Source organism: Lepidochelys kempii, chromosome 2 (assembly GCF_965140285.1).
Source record: "Lepidochelys kempii isolate rLepKem1 chromosome 2, rLepKem1.hap1, whole genome shotgun sequence".
Taxonomy (NCBI): Eukaryota; Metazoa; Chordata; order Testudines; family Cheloniidae; genus Lepidochelys; species Lepidochelys kempii.
Genome location: NC_136381.1, coordinates 122,402,370 through 122,421,569, shown reverse-complemented (window position 1 = coordinate 122,421,569; position 19,200 = coordinate 122,402,370). Strand labels below are relative to the sequence as shown.

The 19,200-nt window shown below is 43.2% G+C and overlaps 1 protein-coding gene across 2 annotated transcripts in view; it reads left to right on the top strand.

Moving 5' to 3' along the window:
- The window catches only part of ZCCHC2 (zinc finger CCHC-type containing 2), a 73,050-nt gene that overhangs the window by 39,087 nt on the left and 14,763 nt on the right, over positions 1 to 19,200 (top strand). For both annotated transcript variants that reach the window (XM_073332222.2, XM_073332221.2), the window contains 3 exons: positions 5,437 to 5,572; positions 6,895 to 6,959; positions 8,776 to 8,870. In XM_073332222.2, coding sequence (XP_073188323.1) covers positions 5,437 to 5,572; positions 6,895 to 6,959; positions 8,776 to 8,870 — 296 coding nt within the window. The remainder of the gene's footprint in view (positions 1 to 5,436; positions 5,573 to 6,894; positions 6,960 to 8,775; positions 8,871 to 19,200) is intronic.

Sequence of the window (19,200 nt, the reverse complement as noted above, 5' to 3'; positions counted from 1 at the left end):
AACTAGCTTTCTTTTTCCCCAAGATTAGGCCCTTGCCCGGTAGGGGCCAAGTCTGTTACCAGTAAAGGTTCACAACACTTCTGGCATAAATCAGACAATCACATATTGAATACTTACATAGTTGGCGTACAAGAACACACACACACACACACACCCACCCCAGCCCCGGGTAATTCCTCATATTGTTGAATCATCCCTCTTGTGTGGCTTTTCAGATTTTTCCTATGGGGGAAGTACAGTTACTGTATTCCTACAATAGCCCATCAACTAAAGTGTTGAAGTCTTAACTTTTGTTTATGGCCATTGTAAATGTAAACACCTTTTTACTGCCAACGCAGTTTAAAAAAATCTTAGATATGCTTTCCATGTATATTTTAGTCCTTGAATTATTAATGAGGAATACTAACAATAAGCCTATTCAGAAATTTGTGGAAGGTATTTACTCAAAGAATGGCCATACTGGGTCAGACCAATGGTCCATCTAGCCTAGTATTGTTGTCTGATAGTGGCCAATGCCAGGTGCTTCAGAGGGAATGAAAAGGACAGGACAATTGAGTGATCCATCCCCTGTTGTCGAGTCCAAGCTTCAAGCAGTTGGAGGTTTAGGGATACCTGGATCATGGGATTGCATCATTGACCATCTTGGCTAATAGTCATTGATGGAGCTATCCTCCATGAACTCATCTGATTTTTTTGGACAGTTATATTTTTGACCTTCACAACATTCCCTGTTAATGAGTTCCACAGCTTGACTGTGTTGTGTAAAGTAGTACTTCCATATGTTTTAAACTTGCTGTTTCTAAATTTCATTGTGACTCCTACTTCTTGTGTTTATGTAAAGGGGTAAATAGTGCATAAGGAAGTGTTTTTTCCACACTATTCATGATTTTATAGACCCCTATCATATCCCTCCTTAGTTGTCTCTTTTTTCCAAGCTTTTCTCTTTTCCAACAGTCCTTTTTAATCTCTCCTTATATGGAGGATGTTCCATACCCCTAATCATTTTTGTTGCCATTCTCTGTATTTTTCCAATTATAATATATTTTTTTATATGTGACTCTGATTCCTATATATATTGTGTTGTGTACTATTAATTATCCTCATTACACCAAGTTTCCAATATCCTCGTTTAATGCCTGGCACTCTGGTTCAGGCATTTTAGTATCAAGACTTACAGCATTTATATATAATCTTTTTACAGCAGCTTTGCTTTCCCAGAAAATCTGTATGCAAGGTGCTTTATAGCCTGCCATTTTGTTCTTCGTCATTTCTATATATACCTTTTATAGCATCTTGACCAAAAAAAATCTAGCAAAACCAGAAACTGCAAAATATCTAGCGTAAGTATCAATATGTATCTTAAATTCTGTGGCTCCTGGCACAGAGTAAGTAGAGAAGCTAATTTTCCGTTTTGCATACATACATACTGTGACAGGGTTGGGCCAGATGGCTACAGGAGAGTGCTAGAAGGCAGCTATATTAGCCCCAGGTTAAGTAGTCCCTTTTCCCTAGGTAAGGTAATGGAAGGTTCCAGAACAATCGGGAACTTTCTGGAAACAATTAAGGCGGACAGGCTGATTAGAACACCTGCAGCCAATCAAGAAGCTGCTAGAATCAATTAAGGCAGGCTAATCAGGGCACCTGGGTTTTAAAAAGGAGCTCACTTCAGTTTGTGGTGTGCGAGGAGCTGAGAGTGAGAAGGCATACTACTGGAAGACTGAGAAGTACAAGCATTATCAGACATCAGGAGGAAGGTCCTGTGATGAGAATAAAGAAGGTGTTGGGAGGAGGCCATGGGGAAGTATCCCAGTTGTAGCAGTCACACAGCTGTTACAGGAGCCACTGTAGACAGCTGCAATCCACAGGGCCCTGGGCTGGAACCCTGAGTAGAGGATGGGCCCGGGTTCCCCCATCCCTCCATGATACCGGAGGAGTCGAACTGGACTGTGGGTTCCACCAGAGGGGAAGGTCTCTGGCCTGTTCCCCGATCCACTAGGTGGATCAGCAGAGACTGCGGGGATTTTTCTTCTTCCTTTCCCCGTGCTGGGCAGTGATGAGGCTAACTGAGTGAACGGTAGATTTGAGCCATGAAAGTGGCTAAACTGAGGGCTGCTGTGAACCTCTGAGGCGAGAAAATCCACCAATAAGTGCAGGACCCACCAAGGCAGAGGAGGAACTTTGTCACAATGCATATATCTATCATCATGCTCCATCTAAATTTCGTTCTTTCTTACTCTGGAAACTATAACTTGTTCCATGCCACACCTTTGTCTGTAGACCTAATCAATTAGGGCTAAACTAAACCTATTGGATATGTAAGATGAAGGTTCTGTTAACTTAAAAAAAAAAAAATACAGCACTTTGCTTAACCCCGTTGATGGGATGGTACAGGGGTGCAGGTAGTAGCAATCTGAAACTTGAAGTGCTCCATCCACAAGCTGATGGAAGAGAGAAACAGTCTCTTCTCTCCTATCTTGAATCTGCTGGTTTCTGTAAAGTGGGGGAAATGTCTTGACTTCTCCCTTCTTACAGCAGCTAAGACAGGGACAGAAGTCATCTGGCTATTCTAAAATCTCCCTTCCCCCCAAAGTAGTCTCCCGTCCTGTGGATAACTTCAGTCTCCATCTGTTCATGTGTTCAAATATCAATGGAGTCTCCTAGGTGAAGTAAGTTTCTGTCAGTCAGTTCTTACATACTCGTCCATATGAATCTGGTGTAAATCTTGGGTCAGGAAAATTATATCTCTGGAGTAGTGGTGGTACACTGTAGAGAAGATTATATAGCACCTTTCTGCACATTCTGGCTTAAGTCCTACCATCACTCTTTTTTTAGAAAAAGCACAAATTTATTTAAAGAGAGAAGGTTAGGAATCTGAAATGAAGACTCAAATAGTCTTAAAGCTTACTTAGTGTCTTTGGAAAAGCAGCAAGTGGTACATTGAAACAGTCCCTGCCCCTAACCCTTCATCAGCTGACTCTTTAGCAGAAGCTTCCAAAGTACTCCTGTACATTAGTTATGGACCTTTTTAAGTGAGTCTATTCCAAGACTATTCAAGACTGAGTTCTGATCAAGGTTTACTCAAACTATTTCCTGAGGATTCATTGGACCATTTAACTCACCTCTCCTTTAATATCTTCCAGAGGTGCTTGGTAATGAAGCTCTCTAGAATCCCTATTGCCTTGTACGGCACTAGAGTGCCACCGTCCCAGGAATGGAATAAAGTATTTTGTATTGCAGTGCTTTCATGAAGCTGGCAAGAACAATTAATTTTAAAATGTATTTAAAAGCAAAAAGTCATATAGAAAAAAATTGGTTATAAATGTATAAGACACTTTATTGTTTTTTTTTTTTTGTTCTTAGTCAAGAGTGGGGCACATTTGTGGATGACAGATGAAGGGTGGATTATAGGTCCATATGGCCTGGTGACCCCCATCAGAAATCTTGTTACAGGAGTCCATGCTGATCAATGTGTCTGTACTTAGTTATAAATCAATCAGGCTGACTATTGCCACATGTGGTTTGAGTGGAAGGCATTGAGGTCCAAAGTAAATGCAGAACACTAGTTTAGATTTCTCAGCACTCTTCAGAAGTAGTTAGTGTGGGAACAGAGAATATGCAACCAAAGGGATAGTTTTAAATTCTGCTACATGGTTGTAGAAATGAGCACAAATGTGGTTTGAAGATAGTCCTACACAGCTTTTTCTAATTTTCTTGTATATATTTTTGAAGTATGTAGTCACTTTTTCAACATTTTTGAAGTTTAGAGGAGAAGGAAAACAAGTTTAAAAAAAATCTAGATCTAGAAAACTGCTGTTTAACCACTTTCCCTTTTTAAGTGTGAAAAAAGGAAATGAATCGTGAAACATTTCTATGAGCTATTAGGATTTGTGAGTTTGTAAATATTCTAAATTTTGTGTAACGTAAGGGCTTATCTACATATAATAGATAATATAACAATTTAGGGTTCTTTAGAAATCACACTCTCTAACAGAACACATTTATACTCCTGAGGGCATTCTGTGCACAATATTTTAAAATTCTGCAAATTTTATTTGTCAAATGTGAAGGCTCCAGCATGGCATCGGGGATCACAGGCCACTGGCTGCACAGAGGTGGGAGTTCACTGTTCAGCTCTTTCCACCACCCCCACCCCCCGTTCCCTCGCCTGGGACTTGGACTCAGCAGTGAGGCTGCACCCAACCCTGACACAGCATAAGGACTGGGCCTGCCCTAGAGACACCCAAGGGCCCTGTCCATTCATGTGGGCAGGCAGGCTCAGCAAGGCAGGATCCAAGTGTGGAGGGGCTCCCAGTGTGGGTTGAAAGCATTCTGTGTGCGGGCAGCTCAGTGGGGGATCCAGGTGTATGGGGGATCTGGATGCACAGGGGCTTGTTGCAGGGTTCTGGGTGCAACAGTAATGGGACTGTGCAGGAGGGGTCCAAGTGAAGGTGTTTGGGGCTCAGTGGGGGGGGTCTGGGTGTAGGGGGGATAGAACTCTGTGGGGTGGGGCTCACTGGGAGATCCAGATGCTGGGAAAGTGGGTCTCAGCTGGTTGGGGATCTAGGTGCAACTGGTTGGGGCTTGGATCTAGGTGCAGATGGGTCATCGGGGTGGTCCAGGTTCAGGGGGAGTGGGGTTCATGATGTGGGTTCTGAGTCTGGGGGAGGGGAGGCTTGACAGGAAAGTGAGAGTATTCGGGTGGGGGTCTGGATGCATGGGGATTGGGCTGATGGGGAAGCAGCTGCTTGTACAGGGGTCCCTCCCCCTGCAGCTGAGGAGTGATGGATGCAGGAAGCGGGATGGGGGTTGGGGGAGTTGGCAGAGCTTCTTGCAGCCAGGGGAGAAATCTGGGGGTGGGTCTTACCCAGCCCCAGATTCTGTGCAGGGGAAGAGGAAGTCCTGTTCTCCCCAACCCAGCCAGGACTAGCAGGTGAGCCAGGCGCAGGGTAGGAGCCGCCAGGCAGGTCTTCCCCAGTCCTGCCTCCTGCCCCACAGTGATTTACCTCTCTGCTGGCTGTCCTGACACCCAGAATATACTGCTGGGGAAGGTTGCATGACTGCTTTTGTGACTTCCCTTTGCTTCACTGTTGGTCATTTTTCTGCAGGGATGCAAAGAAATCTTCAGGGAACATAAATGCTGCACATGCGCAGTGGTGCAGAATTCCCCCAGTAGTAACACTACCACACATGTACACACTCCATAAGTATTCCTAGTATATAACTGCCTGTTAAGTAAAGTAAATTTTAATGTTGATCTAGCTTACAGCCATTTTTGTGTGTTTAAAAATAAATACACACAAAACGTGTTCCACCTAGAGATCTATTGAGAGAAAGATTTTAATTATTTTGAAAACACCTATCTTCCCAATATGCTACAAAATTGGGCATGCTGTTATGGAAATCTCAGAAGTTTTTTATACTTGTGTTTTTCACCAGCACTAGCAGTACAAAATGTTCTTCACTGGATGGCCTTAACATAAAACACTCTGAACAGAATGGGGTAGTGGATTGGAGAAGAAAAAACTGCACTGTTCAACAGCATCCAGAGCACTGTACAAACTTACTTGATCAGGTGAGTGGCTTTCATTTATTTCATAATGGTAGGTGAGGATATTACCCAGAGCTCACCATTAAATTTCACTTCAAGGCTAGTTATGCACATTACAGTATTAATTCTTGAAACTGTTTAAGTTCAACTTGTTAGTGACTACATGACTTACAGCAACCCTCCTCTAACTTTTTGTATAATTCTTACTACTTCCTTACTAACAGCCATGTATTAAATTTCCATAATTAAAATGTCCTAATGAGAGAGATCTGAGCGGAAAAGTCAATATTCAGTTCCACTCAGTTTCCTACAGAGAACAGCTTATTTTAATGGGTTCTCACTGAAGACGATTCAAAGCTTGAGGATCATTTTTTGCCTAGTTGCAAACAGCAGCCTAGAGCAACTGTTTAAAATGGCTCAACTGAGGGCACTTAACACTTCGTTTGTATCCATTGTATCACACCTGCGTTGTATATGCAACTAAAATGCTATTATCTTTTGCTGAAAAACAATTGTAGTGACATTTATTTGTGGCTATTCAGTTTCCATCGCCTTGATATTAGTGCAATTCTGTAATAGTTACTCTTGTTTGAAATAATTACTGGAGAAGTGGAAGAACTAAATTGGTAGATAGTTACACGTACTTAAACTTTTCATGAGTCATCTGCATTGTTTCTGAAAAATTTTTGTATGTAGTAACTAATACTTACTATGGTATATCTCAATAAATGGAATTACATTTATTTTTCATCATTCATACGAAGTTGGGTATTGACAAATATAGCAATATTGCAAGCCAAAAGAACAGCTTTGTGGGTCTTTCAAAATACACAGTGAACTAATTTTTCCTTCAAAGTAACATTCTATAAATCTTACAATCCACTAACTTTTTCAACTTCTTGACTTAATAAGATATAAGCATGAGAGAGTAAACATTAAATACTATACTAGAGCAGGTTTAACCTGGTTTAACCTGCTCTAGTATAGTATTAAATATATTTATTTATTTACTGTCTCATGCTTATCCCATTAAGTCACTGGCTAGTACCATTCAGCCGAGGCAGACCACATGAATGTCATTCCTGGCAATTCTAAATTAAGAAAACATTATACAATGCTTTTGGATTTCTAGAAAGATGCTTGTTACCACAATACTGTAGCACCTAGGAGCCTTTGCCATCATCTGTAAATGGGGAAAGACTATTGAGATTTCTACCTCTGAAGAATTTTTATTTAAACTTTATGTGAACTTCATACTTTTGTCCAATACGAGATGTAAATGTAAATTTTGCTTGGTTCTTGTTGAGTTTTATTTTCTGACTACCATCATGGTATTTGTTCTCTAGCATGCTGGAGAGAAACGGGGCTTATCTGCAATAAACAAGAAGAAAGGAAAGCCACAACTGGAAAAGTAGGTTTTAATTTCACAACTAGTAACTAAGGACTTAAATATAATGCATGTACTCAGTGAAAATGTGGTTAATCCATGGTTAATCTAAGTGTTTGGTTTCCATTAACATTGAGATTTGAGGATTTGTACCTTATTTCCAGCAATTTCTTAAAATTTGATTCCCTCTTTTGACTGACTGTTTTGAGCTTCATTCTGTCTTGAAGATCTAGGTTCTGTCAAATGTAGGTATGCAGATTTTTTTTTTTTAATGATTGCCTTTTTGTAAGTAAATACAAGGATACATTGGATGCTGTTCCTTTTTCATCCATTTGCTTCAGCCTGGAATTTGCATGATGATGATAGGCAGGCATGTTGTGAGTCTCATAAACATACAAATCCATAACTCCTTCTTGTAATTTAAGAAGAATATAATTAATAATAGATCTGTATAAAGAGAAGCTAATTCTTCCGTATAAAGAGAAGCTAATTCTTCCATATGAAGAGAAGCTAACATTTACAAACACTTTTTTGCAATCTGTCACAAAATTGCAACTTAGCCAAATGTGTAAGGGATGGAGGAAGGACAAAGAATTAGGCTATGTCTACACTACGATCTTAAATCAATCTGTTAGGTCGATTTACAGACACTACATTAATTATTGTGGTGGCTGATGTCCACGCTAACCTCCTATCAGTGGTGTCTCCTTACCAGGAGCACTTCCATCAACTGAAGAGGGGTAGTGTGGGGGACTGAGAGCCAGGGCTCTCAGCTCCGCACAGCTTCCCACCAGGAGCGTAGCTGCCTCCTAGGGCTTCTTTGCTGTGAGCCGGAGGCAGCTGCCAGGGGCTTCTTGCCTCCTGTAGGGAGACAGACACCCAGAGTGCAGTTGGCTGTTGTGCTCATGGCAGGGAGCCAGGACCTCAGTGGACAGCAGGGCTTCCAGCAGGGTACTCAGGCAGCAGCCCAAACCAGGAGCCTGAGGGGCAGCCCAGCTTGGAGTGGAGACCCAGCAGCATCCCCTGGAGCTATGAAATTGACAAGAATGACCGCCAACAGCCAGCGTAAGGAACGCAGTGTCTACAGACACTGCGTTGCCCTAACTGCACTGACATAAGCTTTGCCCTCTCGTCAAGGTGGCATTATTATGTCCGCATAGCAAGGGAGTTACATCGGCGGAAGGAGCATTTCAGTGTGTACATCTCCACTGTTTTGTTGTCGAAAGTGGACTTCATCTATATCCTGAACGGATATAGAATTTCCTTTTTCTTAACAGTGTGAAAGTTAGAGGCTGTAAAATTATCCAGGACACTTCATTAAAATGTTCCTCAATCTGACATTGCTTAGCGTACAGTAATTTGGTGAGGATGGATGTCTTTAAATTAACCATTACTTCAGCTGTTTCTGTAAGCTGGTAGCCCGTCAATGTGAAAAATTTAAGCCAGTTGCACTATTTTGTATTATGTTATATATACATATAAGTTGAAATCATATGCCATTTTGCTGTCTACCACGTGAATGCTTGTAAGACCATCTGGTATGTGCCTCTGCTATATTTCTGTTACTTACCTGAAGAAACTTTAATGCTAACTCCAACTTCCCATCTGTTTTCTCGTTTGTCTTTACTAAATATACTGAATAACACGGGTTGCAATTTTGACCTATGATATATCCCAATATTGACTTCTGTAGGGTACTGTGTTTACTGATAAGCACAGTTGAGGTCATAAGTAAATATTCTAGTGCAAATAAAAGCAATATTGTATACCTTTTGTAGTATACTTGGTTATCTTTGCTAAAACTACCTTTGAAAAATATTCTTTCATTTTACCTACATAGGGATAAAATAAAGAAAACTGACAGCAGATTGAGCAATAGGATTAATGGAGTTAGAGTTGCAGCAACACAGCACATCCGTGCAGGGGCAGCAAAAGGTAAGACATTCTCTTCGGGGGAAAAAGACTCTTATTTAACTATAGTAAAATAGTACTCATTATACTAAGGAAATCTGTTAAAGCTGCCATATCTTTAATCTAGTCCTATTTTTTGCACAATTACTACATGCGTGTTTAAGAGTACCCAGTGTTGAGATCCTCTGCTAGTGATTGTAATTGTTAGGAATTTATTTAATTTTAATATTAAAGGGCAATTGCAATATGTGTGTGTATTTTTTTAACTGTTATCTAAAACACAGTAACTGTTTCCCTCTCCTTTTGTGCCCCTCCGTATTGAACACTTCCCCCCCATCTCCTTATTTGTTTTGGACAAAAACCAAACTTAAGCCTGTTTACTTTTGTCTCCCATGTCAGCACAACTATTGATACCATATTTGTTAGCTTGGTTTCCCTGCCTCCTTCTATTAGCATCAAGGGAAAAGAATTGTAGGGTAGGCATAAATGGCTGCTTCAAACACAAGCAGTAGAGTGAAATGAGAAACTTTCTGAATCGGCACAAAACAGCAATTTATTATGGTTTATTTGTGTATACATTGAGAGGAAGGAGTCATTAGTGCTGCTGTCCCAACAACCTTTGTCTGGCTAGTATAATGATCAGTAACACTGAGGGTAGTGCAGTTTGAGAAAGTGAAGAGTAAAAGTGGAGAAACTAGTGAAACTTTTACTAGTGTTAACCTGCTCATTGTGTAGCAGCAAAGAGAAATGCAGTAGAAAATATCCTCATCAAATCATACATTTGCTTTAAGGAAGATTGGTTTGTCTTAATAATTTAAATGTCTTGTTTCCTAGTGTATTGTCAATATTTGAATATTTTAAAATGTATTTTAACAAAACTGAGGAACTGCAGAAATACCAACTTTTCACCTCAAATGGGAAACTTAAATGTGAAGTTTTGTATGAAATGCTTCCACTCTATACTTCAATATAATTGAACCAACCAGTAGAGGAGCTGAAACCAAAAGTTGAGCACTTCAAGAATTAAAGTACCTAGTAAATGGAACATTATCAGAGGGAAGAGGGTATTTTCTCCAATATCAGTAGTAGCTCAAATAGCAGATTAAGTGAAGTACTGCTGAGGGAATTCTGCACCAACAAATTTTTTCACACAATATTTTAAAATTGTGCAAATTGTGTTTGTCAATAAACAAATGTGGAGGCTCCAGCATGGCAGTGGGGAGCACAGGCCACTGGCTGCATGGAAGTGGGAGATCATCCTGCATGTGTGCGCACATCTCCCGACCCCCGGGACAGGGACTCGACTGCACCCAACCCTGTTGCACACAAGGGCTAGACCTGCCACACCCCAGAAACACCCTGGAGCCCTGCCCCGCTGTGCCAGATGCACCAGGTGTGAGCAGGCAGGCTGAGCCCAACAGAATCCAAATGTAGTGGGGCTTAGTGCGGGAAATGTGGGGTGAGAGGTTTCTATGTGGAGCAGTCTGGCTGCGGGCAGCTCAGTGGGGGAATCTGGATACACAGGTTCGTTCTGGGGTTCCGGATGCAGGGACAGTGGGACTCTGCAGGAGTGTGGGGGGGATAGGGCTCAGTGGGGAGGTCTGGATAGAGGGGGTTCAGCAGGGGGGACCCAGTTCAGGAGGAGTGGAGGTCCAGGTGCAGCTGGTTGGGAGTGGGGGTGCTCATCGGGGTGGTCCAGATGCAGGGTAGGTGGGGCTTGTCGGAGTGAGGGTTTGATGGGCCTGCTTAATGGGGAAGCCCCAGATGCTGATGGTGCTGAGGGGACACCGCATGCAGAGCTCCTGCTCCCCCCTCAGGTTCCCCTGTCCCCTTTTCTTCCCATGCCTCTCCTGCCCCTATTCTACCCCCCCTTCCTTCCCTCATGCCTCTTCTTCTCCCCCTACCCCTCCACAAATTATACCCATGGGCATTCCCAGGCCTGTTAAAAAAGTAACTGGCTCCAATGTGGCTTCCCTTTGCTTCCCCATTGCTTTCTGCAGGGAAGCAAAGAAATCGGTGAGGGGACATGTTTTCAGTGTGCACAGAATTCACCCAGCAGTAAGTGAAGTCAAGGAGAAAAAATGGGAAAGGGGGGTATCCCCAGCAGTCCATGTCCATGTCACAGGAGGAAGTTCGCTTACATTCTGGGTCACATTCAGCTGTTTGACTCTGCTTTTTCCAACCTCAGAAATGACCTTTGAAAGTGTGTACAATGGTACAATATGATCTTATGACAGTTGCAATAGTCAGCTCTTCTTTGGGTGCTGGTCCCTATGTGTATTCTACACATGGGTATGCATGCACATCATGCACCCGGGTCTGGAGATTCATAACAAGCAGTGTCTTTTGGCCCACATATGCGCAGTTGCCTTCCTTGTGCTCTAGTCTTAGGGCATAAGAGGCAGTGCTGGCCAATGCCTCTGCAGTTTCTTCTTACCAGTGCATGGCCAGAATCAGAGTCCAGTGTCCACAGATTTCTCCAACTTCTTTTTTTATATAGTCTCAATAGTTTTTATATTAGTTAATATAGCTTGTTCTTCAAATGATGGTTCCTATGTGAATTTCACACATGGGATATGCATGTGCCCCCTGCACCTGGATGTAGAGTCTGTCTGGCTTGCACATGTGCCACAGCTCTCCTCATGCTCCAAACCAAGAGCATAAAAGGTGGTGCAGGCTGACACCTTTCCAGTCTAGAATTATGCACACACAGGGTTCAGAAACTGTTTCCTGTCCTCATTCATTTCAGTGAGTGACGAACATCAATGCTGCCTCTATTGCCTGGGTGAGGACGCACTTGCGAGAAATATGTGCATCTGCTACTCTTTCACCCCAGAACTCGTGAAGGTCAGGAACTGAGACTCAGAAAATCTCATGGAGAAGGCAATGAGTCTCCAATCAAAGCTGTGCCGGGGTGACCTCCCCTCATTCCCCCATCAGTCTCATAAAGCAGGCAGAGCCCCTCCTAGCACAAACTTGGGAACCAGAGGCTAAGATTGTGAAGCCTAAGGAGAAGGTATCACTGGGAGCACTCTCATAAACATAAGGACAAACCATCTTAATTTAAAACTGCACCGAAGAAAGAGGCTCTCTCCCTGACTCAGCCAAAGTTGGGAGTACAAAGTTGGTACAAAGGAGGTTTGGGATAAATACCTCCTGGTGGTCCCATCCACTTCTACAGCCAATGCACTACCAATATGACACAGCCCCAGAGGAAGCCAACTGCCATGATGACCAGGGAAGCTCCAGTACTGACAGCCATGCCAGTGGATTCTCATTGTACCCCAGGGTGATCTGAGACCTCCATTTCCTGAGCGGACATCTTTGCTCAATCCAGTCCCTCCTATTGGGACAGACTCTATTCTTACAACAGAGGAAGGGACTGTCCTATTATATAGAGTTGTTCTCCTATCCCACCGGCCAACCTTAAGATGCAACCGTCAGTACTGCTGGAGATGAGTGATATGGCTTTTTCCTTGGATGAGTCTTAGGCCCCACAGAAGTCTGTGTGACATCAGGCAGTGACATGACAAAGGAGCCCCAGATAAGATTGGACAGGAGAAAGGTGGTATGGGGTCATGCCATGAGGTCCTCCTCTGTCAGTTGATCCATCATACTGGCAATAATTGGGACCATGAGAGCCGTACTCTAAACAGCCAGGATTGGTGCAGGAATCCTATTTTGCCATTGCCTGGACATCCACAACTGGCACTGTTGAAATATACAGAACGGGAAGGTGAGCGAGATCCAACAGTTTTGCGAGCAATCTCATAATCTCATTTTTTGCCTACAAGTGGGACTCTGTCATGACAGACAGTTGGCTGCTAAAAAATTATCCACCATGGTTACACCATCAAATTTCTCTTCCCTCCTCACACACTCCCCTTCAGGAACCACTCTCACAAGGAGATTCTTTGCCAGGATGCAGATTTTTTTCTTCATTAAGGGGCAATAGAACAAGTACCACCTCAGTATCAAGGAAGAGGGTTACTATTTCCCATGCTACTTAGTCTCCAAAAGAGATGCAGGGTGGAGATCCTTTTGGGACCTGGGACCCTCTGACAACTGAACATCTTATTCAAATTCAGGTTGGTAACACTAGCATCAATAATCCCCCCCCACAAGATGTGAATGTGGTTCGACCTTCTCAATATGAAGGACACCTATTTTAATGTAGATATTAATCTGTCCTACAAAATTGCTTCAGTTCCTGGTTAGTCAGGAAACATTACTAGTTTGGAGTCCTTCCCTTTTGCATTAGCAATCGTGCTCAGAGTATTCACTGATGGGTGGCAGCCCATCTGAGATGTCGGTTTGTTTTCCCATATTTTGATGATTAGCCCCAAGCAGTAGGTCACTCCAGCCACAGAGTCAGGTGAGTGACTTTGTTCCTGCTTCATCTTCTGGCGAAGTGCAGTGTTTTCATGAACAAAGAAAAGTCCACTTTGACAGCACAGAGATATACTTTATCAGAGCGACACTGGACTCGTTTCAGCAAGAGCTTTCCTCCCACTCTTTTCTGCACCCCTCACCCCCCCCCAAACATTTTAGTCAATGGGCAATGTATGCTTTCTCTGCTAGGCCACATGGCCTTATGTACTTGTAACACCATTTGTCAGACTTCATTTATGCTGCTTGCCAGATGAGGACCACATAAACACCAGAGTGACTATTCTCTCCAGGGTCATCATAATTTTAACCTGGTAGTCAAACCCAGAACAAGTGTGTGGGCCTTTCTCCTGCTCATGCATTCAGTCTGTATCCAAGCAATGTTGGACAACATCACCATGGTCGCTTAGGTAAAACAAGCAGGGTGGCACAAGATCCCTTTCCCTCTGCCTAGTAGCAGTCAGGCTTTGGAATTGGTGCACAAGAAATCACATCGCTATCCAAGTGTTCAGAATTAATTAGCAGACAACCCAAGCAGGCACTTCTCTGCAGACCATGAGTTCTGTCCTGAGCGAGACATTCAGTTAATGGGAACATCTCAATGGGCTCTCCATGTCACAGACTAAGTAACTTCCCCAGTACAGCTCCAGAGCATCTATGGGCAGTGACTCCGAAGGTGACGCTCTCCTGCTGTCGTGGACGGACCAACTCAGATGGCATCTTTCCACCTATTCCCCTGCTATCACGGGTCTTGGGGAAACATCTTCACAACAGGGCAGGAGTCATTCTCACAGCACCCAACTGGCTCCAACCATTTTTGTTCCTGGAACTTCTGAGGTTGTCAGCCCTTCGTCCTATCAGGATTCATCCCTTTCTGAATCTTCTAATTCAGGAAGATGACAATCACACATCTCATTGGTCCACGCTCTTTTTATGCATTCAGTCTGGAGCATGAGGAAGGCAAGCATGTCTGTACACACCAATGGACATTGCTTGTTGAGAATCTCTGCACTCAGGTGCATGGTGTGCATCCATACTTGTGTGGAATACAGATAGGAACCTCCCTATTTGATCACTTCAGAGGTTCCTTTACACTCATAAACAGTATAGCTAATGGGCCTTTTGTAGTGAGTATCATTTTTTTTCCTCCTCCCAGAGGTGACTTCTTTAAACTACCGTTTTTTAAGAACTTCTGTCACATTACATTAAATTTTGGAAGGTACATTTTGTAGAAATTAAACAGTTCATGCTGGTAAACTATGTGCTGACTTGTTAACTGAAGACTCTACTATTGTATTCTCAGTGTTATAGCGTCAGCTGTGCTCATCTTGTTTAAAGATGAGTAACCAAACTTCTGGAAGAAAGTTTGGAAACCGCTGATGGGCATTTGGATTGTTGAACAGCCTCAACTGCTGATGGAGTTAATGAAGGCACTGCAGGAATGCTTTGCTTTTTTAGTAGGGCTGTCAAGCGATTAATCGCATGATTAAACAATAATACAATACCATTTATTTAAATATTTTTGGATGTTTTCTATATTTTCAAATATATTGATTTCAATTACAATGCAGAATACAAAGTGTACAGTGCTCACTTTATTTTTATTAAATTTGCGTTGTTAAAAAAACAAAAGAAATAGTTTTCAATTCACCTAATAGAAGTACTGTAGTGCAATCTCTTTATCATAAAAGTTGAACTTACAAAAGCAGAACTATGTACAAAACAATGTAAAACTGTAGAGCCTGCAAGTCAACTCAGTCCTCCTTCAGCCAGTCACTCAGACAAAAACAAGTTTGTTTACATGTGCAGGAGATAACGCTGTCCTCTTCTTCTTTACAGTATCACCTGAAAGTAAGAACAGGCGTTCGCATGGCACTGTTGTAGCCAGTGTCACAAGATATTTACGTGCCAGATGCAGTAAAGATTCATATGTTCCTTCATGCTTCAGCAACCATTCTAGGGGACATGCATCCATGCTGATGATGGGTTCTGCTTAATAACAATTCAAAGCAGTGCAGACTGATGTATGTCCATTTTCATCGTCTGAGTCAGATGCCACCTGCAGAATGTTGATTTTCTTTTTTGGTGGTTCAGGTTCTGTAGTTTCTGCATCTGAGTGCTGCTCTTTTAAGACTTCTGAAAGCATGCTCCACACCTCATCCCGCTCAGAGTTTGGAAGGCACTTCTGATACTTAAACCTTAGGTAGAGTGCTATAGCTATCTTTAGAAAACTCACATTGGTACCTTCTTTGCATTTTGTCAATCTGCAGTGAAAGTGTTCTTAAAATGAACATATGCTGGGTCACTGCTATAACATGAAATATATGGCAGAATGCAGGTAAAACAGAGCAGGAGACATACAGTTCTCCTCCAAGGTGTTCAGTCACTAATTTAACACTATTTTTTTTAATGAGCATCGGGGTGGATCTGGAAGTCAGGAAGACTCGATTTAATCATGGATTTCTACATAAGTGCGTTCTTGTTGGTTACCAACCTGAAGATCCTGTATGTTCAGACATGTTCCTTTCATCATCTTCAACGCAGCTTCCTCCTGAGAAGGAACACTTCTCATGATGTTTCATTTGGGCAACCAGGCCTTGCCTTTCTTGGTTGTACTATTTGCATTTTGCATGTATGCCTGTCTTACCCACAGGTTAAGGAACTTCATTAAAATATTCCAAAACTGGGTGTCTCATGGCCTGCTGCCATTATAGGTTTTCCCTTCTAGTGAGAGAATATGGTAGATCTCAAATCAATGAAGGAAAGACCTCAAGACTTCTGTAATATGCTGCTCAAACAATTTCACTTTTGTTTCTATTGCCTGTTCCTCCCTTCTCACATTTATCGCCAGACTTCTTCTCATTGTCCAGATCTAGTCTGCCCCAACAATCTTCTATTCATTGAACTTCTTGAAACTTTGCACTTCTAGAGAGAGGTAAGGGATGGACTCTTTGTACACAAATTTTGCAGAGGGACGATAGGGTTGAGGTCTGTCACTTCTCATCTCTATATATATTTCTTTAAAAACGTTTTTGCTGTTACCTCCTGGAGACACACATCCACAGTTTGAGAACTGCAAAACTAAGCATCTCTGCTGGTATCCTCTAGACTGAGCACTGAGTCCTATTAGGTAGATAGATTAACCTAAATCTATACAGAAGCCCCTGGAACCTCATAAGATTGGATTCTTAATCCATGAACTATTGAAACTCTCTTACAAAACTTTTCTTAAACATTACATGAATATATTGTCTCATACTATAGAATTAGATTTTATAATCCCTATTCCATGATATATCTTTGAGCTATAATATCTTTATCTTTAGATAGGTTTTTTCTCAAAAATCATTTTATCAAAAAAATCCAATTTAAATCAGAAATTTTTATTTTTTAATCATTGATTTTTATCCACCCTGATGAGCATCAGCAGCATGGAAGTATGTTCTCTGGAATGGTGGTCAAAGCATGAAGGGGCATACAAATGTTTAGTACATCTGACACGTAAATACCTTGCAATGCCAACTACAGACGTGCCATACAAATGCCTGTTTTTGCTTTCAGGTGACATTGTAAATAAGAAGCGAGCAGCTTTTTCTCTTCTAAACAAACTTGTTTGTCTTAGTGATTGACTGAACAAGAAGTAGGATTGAGTGGACTTGTAGGCACTGAAGTTTTACATTGTTTTGTTTTTTGAGTTCAGTTATGTAACAAATCTACACTTGCACGTTGCACTTCCATGGTAAAGAGATTGCACTACAGTGCTTGTATGAGGTGAATTGAAAAATACTGTGTCATTTTCAGAGCAAATATTTGTAATAAAAAAATATAAAGTGAGCACTGGACACTTTGTATTCTGTATTGTAATTGTAATCAATATATCTAAAAATGTAGAAAAAATCCCAAAATATTTAAATTAGTATTCTATTGTTTAATTGTGATTAATCACAGTTAATTTTTGAGTTAGTCGCATGAGTTAACGGCAATTAACTGACTGCCCTAATTTTTAGTGTCTTAATTTTTATTCAGTTGTCTTGAGTTGTGATTTGCAGATAGTAAAGGCACTTTCCTTTTGGATTTGTGCCTGTTAACATAACTAAAATGTGTGCCAGGTGTCCATAAGTATTCAGATACCTCTGAAGGTGAAAAAATGAGATGTCTTAAGTGAGTGCTATTATATCTGCAGCAGTGGTGGTGTACCGGCCAAATGTTACTTACTGAATTCCAGAGAACAAATAAAAAATAAGATGTTTTCCTGTCTTCCTAGTGTATAATATCTGTTACTACATATTGACTGGAGTAAAGGTCACACCTGTCTAAGGTCACAAAGTCCTATAACTTTGATCTTGTTTCCATATAAAATATGTAGGTCTGTACAAGCTATAGGTATTGCCCCTTTCTCACTTCAGTTGTGCTTTCTCCTCTCCCCATTGGCCTCTTGGCTACCAGAATACTTTCATGCAGTTCTGATAATCCCTCTGTCACTAGAGTGATTTTGCTACAATGGCACAACTTGTAGAATAATTGAAATTGCACACTCAAATTAATGCCTTCAAATGGAGTGAGATTATTTTATTTTAAACCACCTCGGCAGTTCATGTATTCTACTGGTTGATAGTCTGGTTCCTAACTGGTATGATCAGAGCTTCTCTGCCACTTTACTCCTAGAGGAATTCTGTGCCACTGTGCAATGCAGAATTTCACACAATTCCTGGTGTACCCCCTCAGAATTTCTGGCTGCCAGTAGGGGTCACTGGACTCTGCAGAGGCCAGCTCGCAGTGAGCGGTGCGCCCACCCTGGTGGGCCTGGAGGCTGCATGCTCTTTGATCCTCATTCTCCCAGGGACAGGAGAGGGCCTGGGAGACCCAGCCAGCTCTGGCAAAGGGGTAGAGTTGCCAACTTTCTGTTTGCACAAAACCGAACACCCTAACCCCACCCCTACCTGAGGCCCTGCCCCTCACTCACTACATTCCTCTTCCCTCGGTGGTGTGCTCTCCCTCACCCTCACTCACTTTCACTGGGCTGAGGATGGGGGTGTGGGCTCTGGCGTGGGCCAGAAATGAGGGGTCAGGGTGCGAGAAAGGGCTCAGGGTTGGGGCAGGTAGTTGAGGTGCTGGAGGGGGTGAGGGTTCCAGCTGGGGGTGTGGGCTCTAGGGTGGGGCTGGGGATGAGGGGTTTGGGCTGCGGGAGGAGGCCCCAGGCTGGGGGCGGAGCCCAGGGATTTGGAATGTGGGAGGGGGCTGTGGGTTGAGGCAGAGGGTTAGGGTGTGGGCTCTGGCCTTGGGGTGTTGGCTCTGGGGTGGGGCTGGGGATGAGGGTTTCAGGGTGTGGGAGGGGGCTCTGGGGTGGGGCTGGGGGTTGAGGTGGGATGGGGTGAGGGCTCTGGGGTGCAGGAGGGGCTCTGGGTTTGGGGGCTGGGGGTTGGGGTGCAGGAGGGTATACGAGCTCTGGGCTAGGGGGTGCTGGCTTGGTGCTGGGCATGAGGGGTTTGGGGTGCAGGAGGGGGGCCTCAGAGCTGGGGCAGGGGGTTGGGGTTTGAGCTTGGGCCCTCAGGGTTTACCTTGGGCGACTTCCGGTCAGCGGTGCTAAGGCAGGGCTGCCTGCCTGTCCTGGTTCCGTGCTGCACCCCGGAAGCAGCCAGCAGGTCCAGCTCCTAGGTGCAGGGTGGGCAGGGGACAGGAGGGTCTTTCGCGCGTGCCCCCTCCCCAGCTCCCATTGGCCAGTAACAGCTAATGGGATTGTGGCACTGATGCTCAAGGCGGGGGCAGCATGCGGAGCCCTGTGGTGCCCCCACCTATGAGCCAGATCTCCTGGCCACTTCTGGGGTGCAGCGTGGTGCCCTGAGATAGGTAGGGACTAGCCTGCCTCAGCACTGCCAACCAGACCTTTAACTAAGGTCAAAAACGGGACACCGGGTTACGCTATAAAGGGGGTGAGGAAGGGCAGGGCCACACCACATCATGTCCC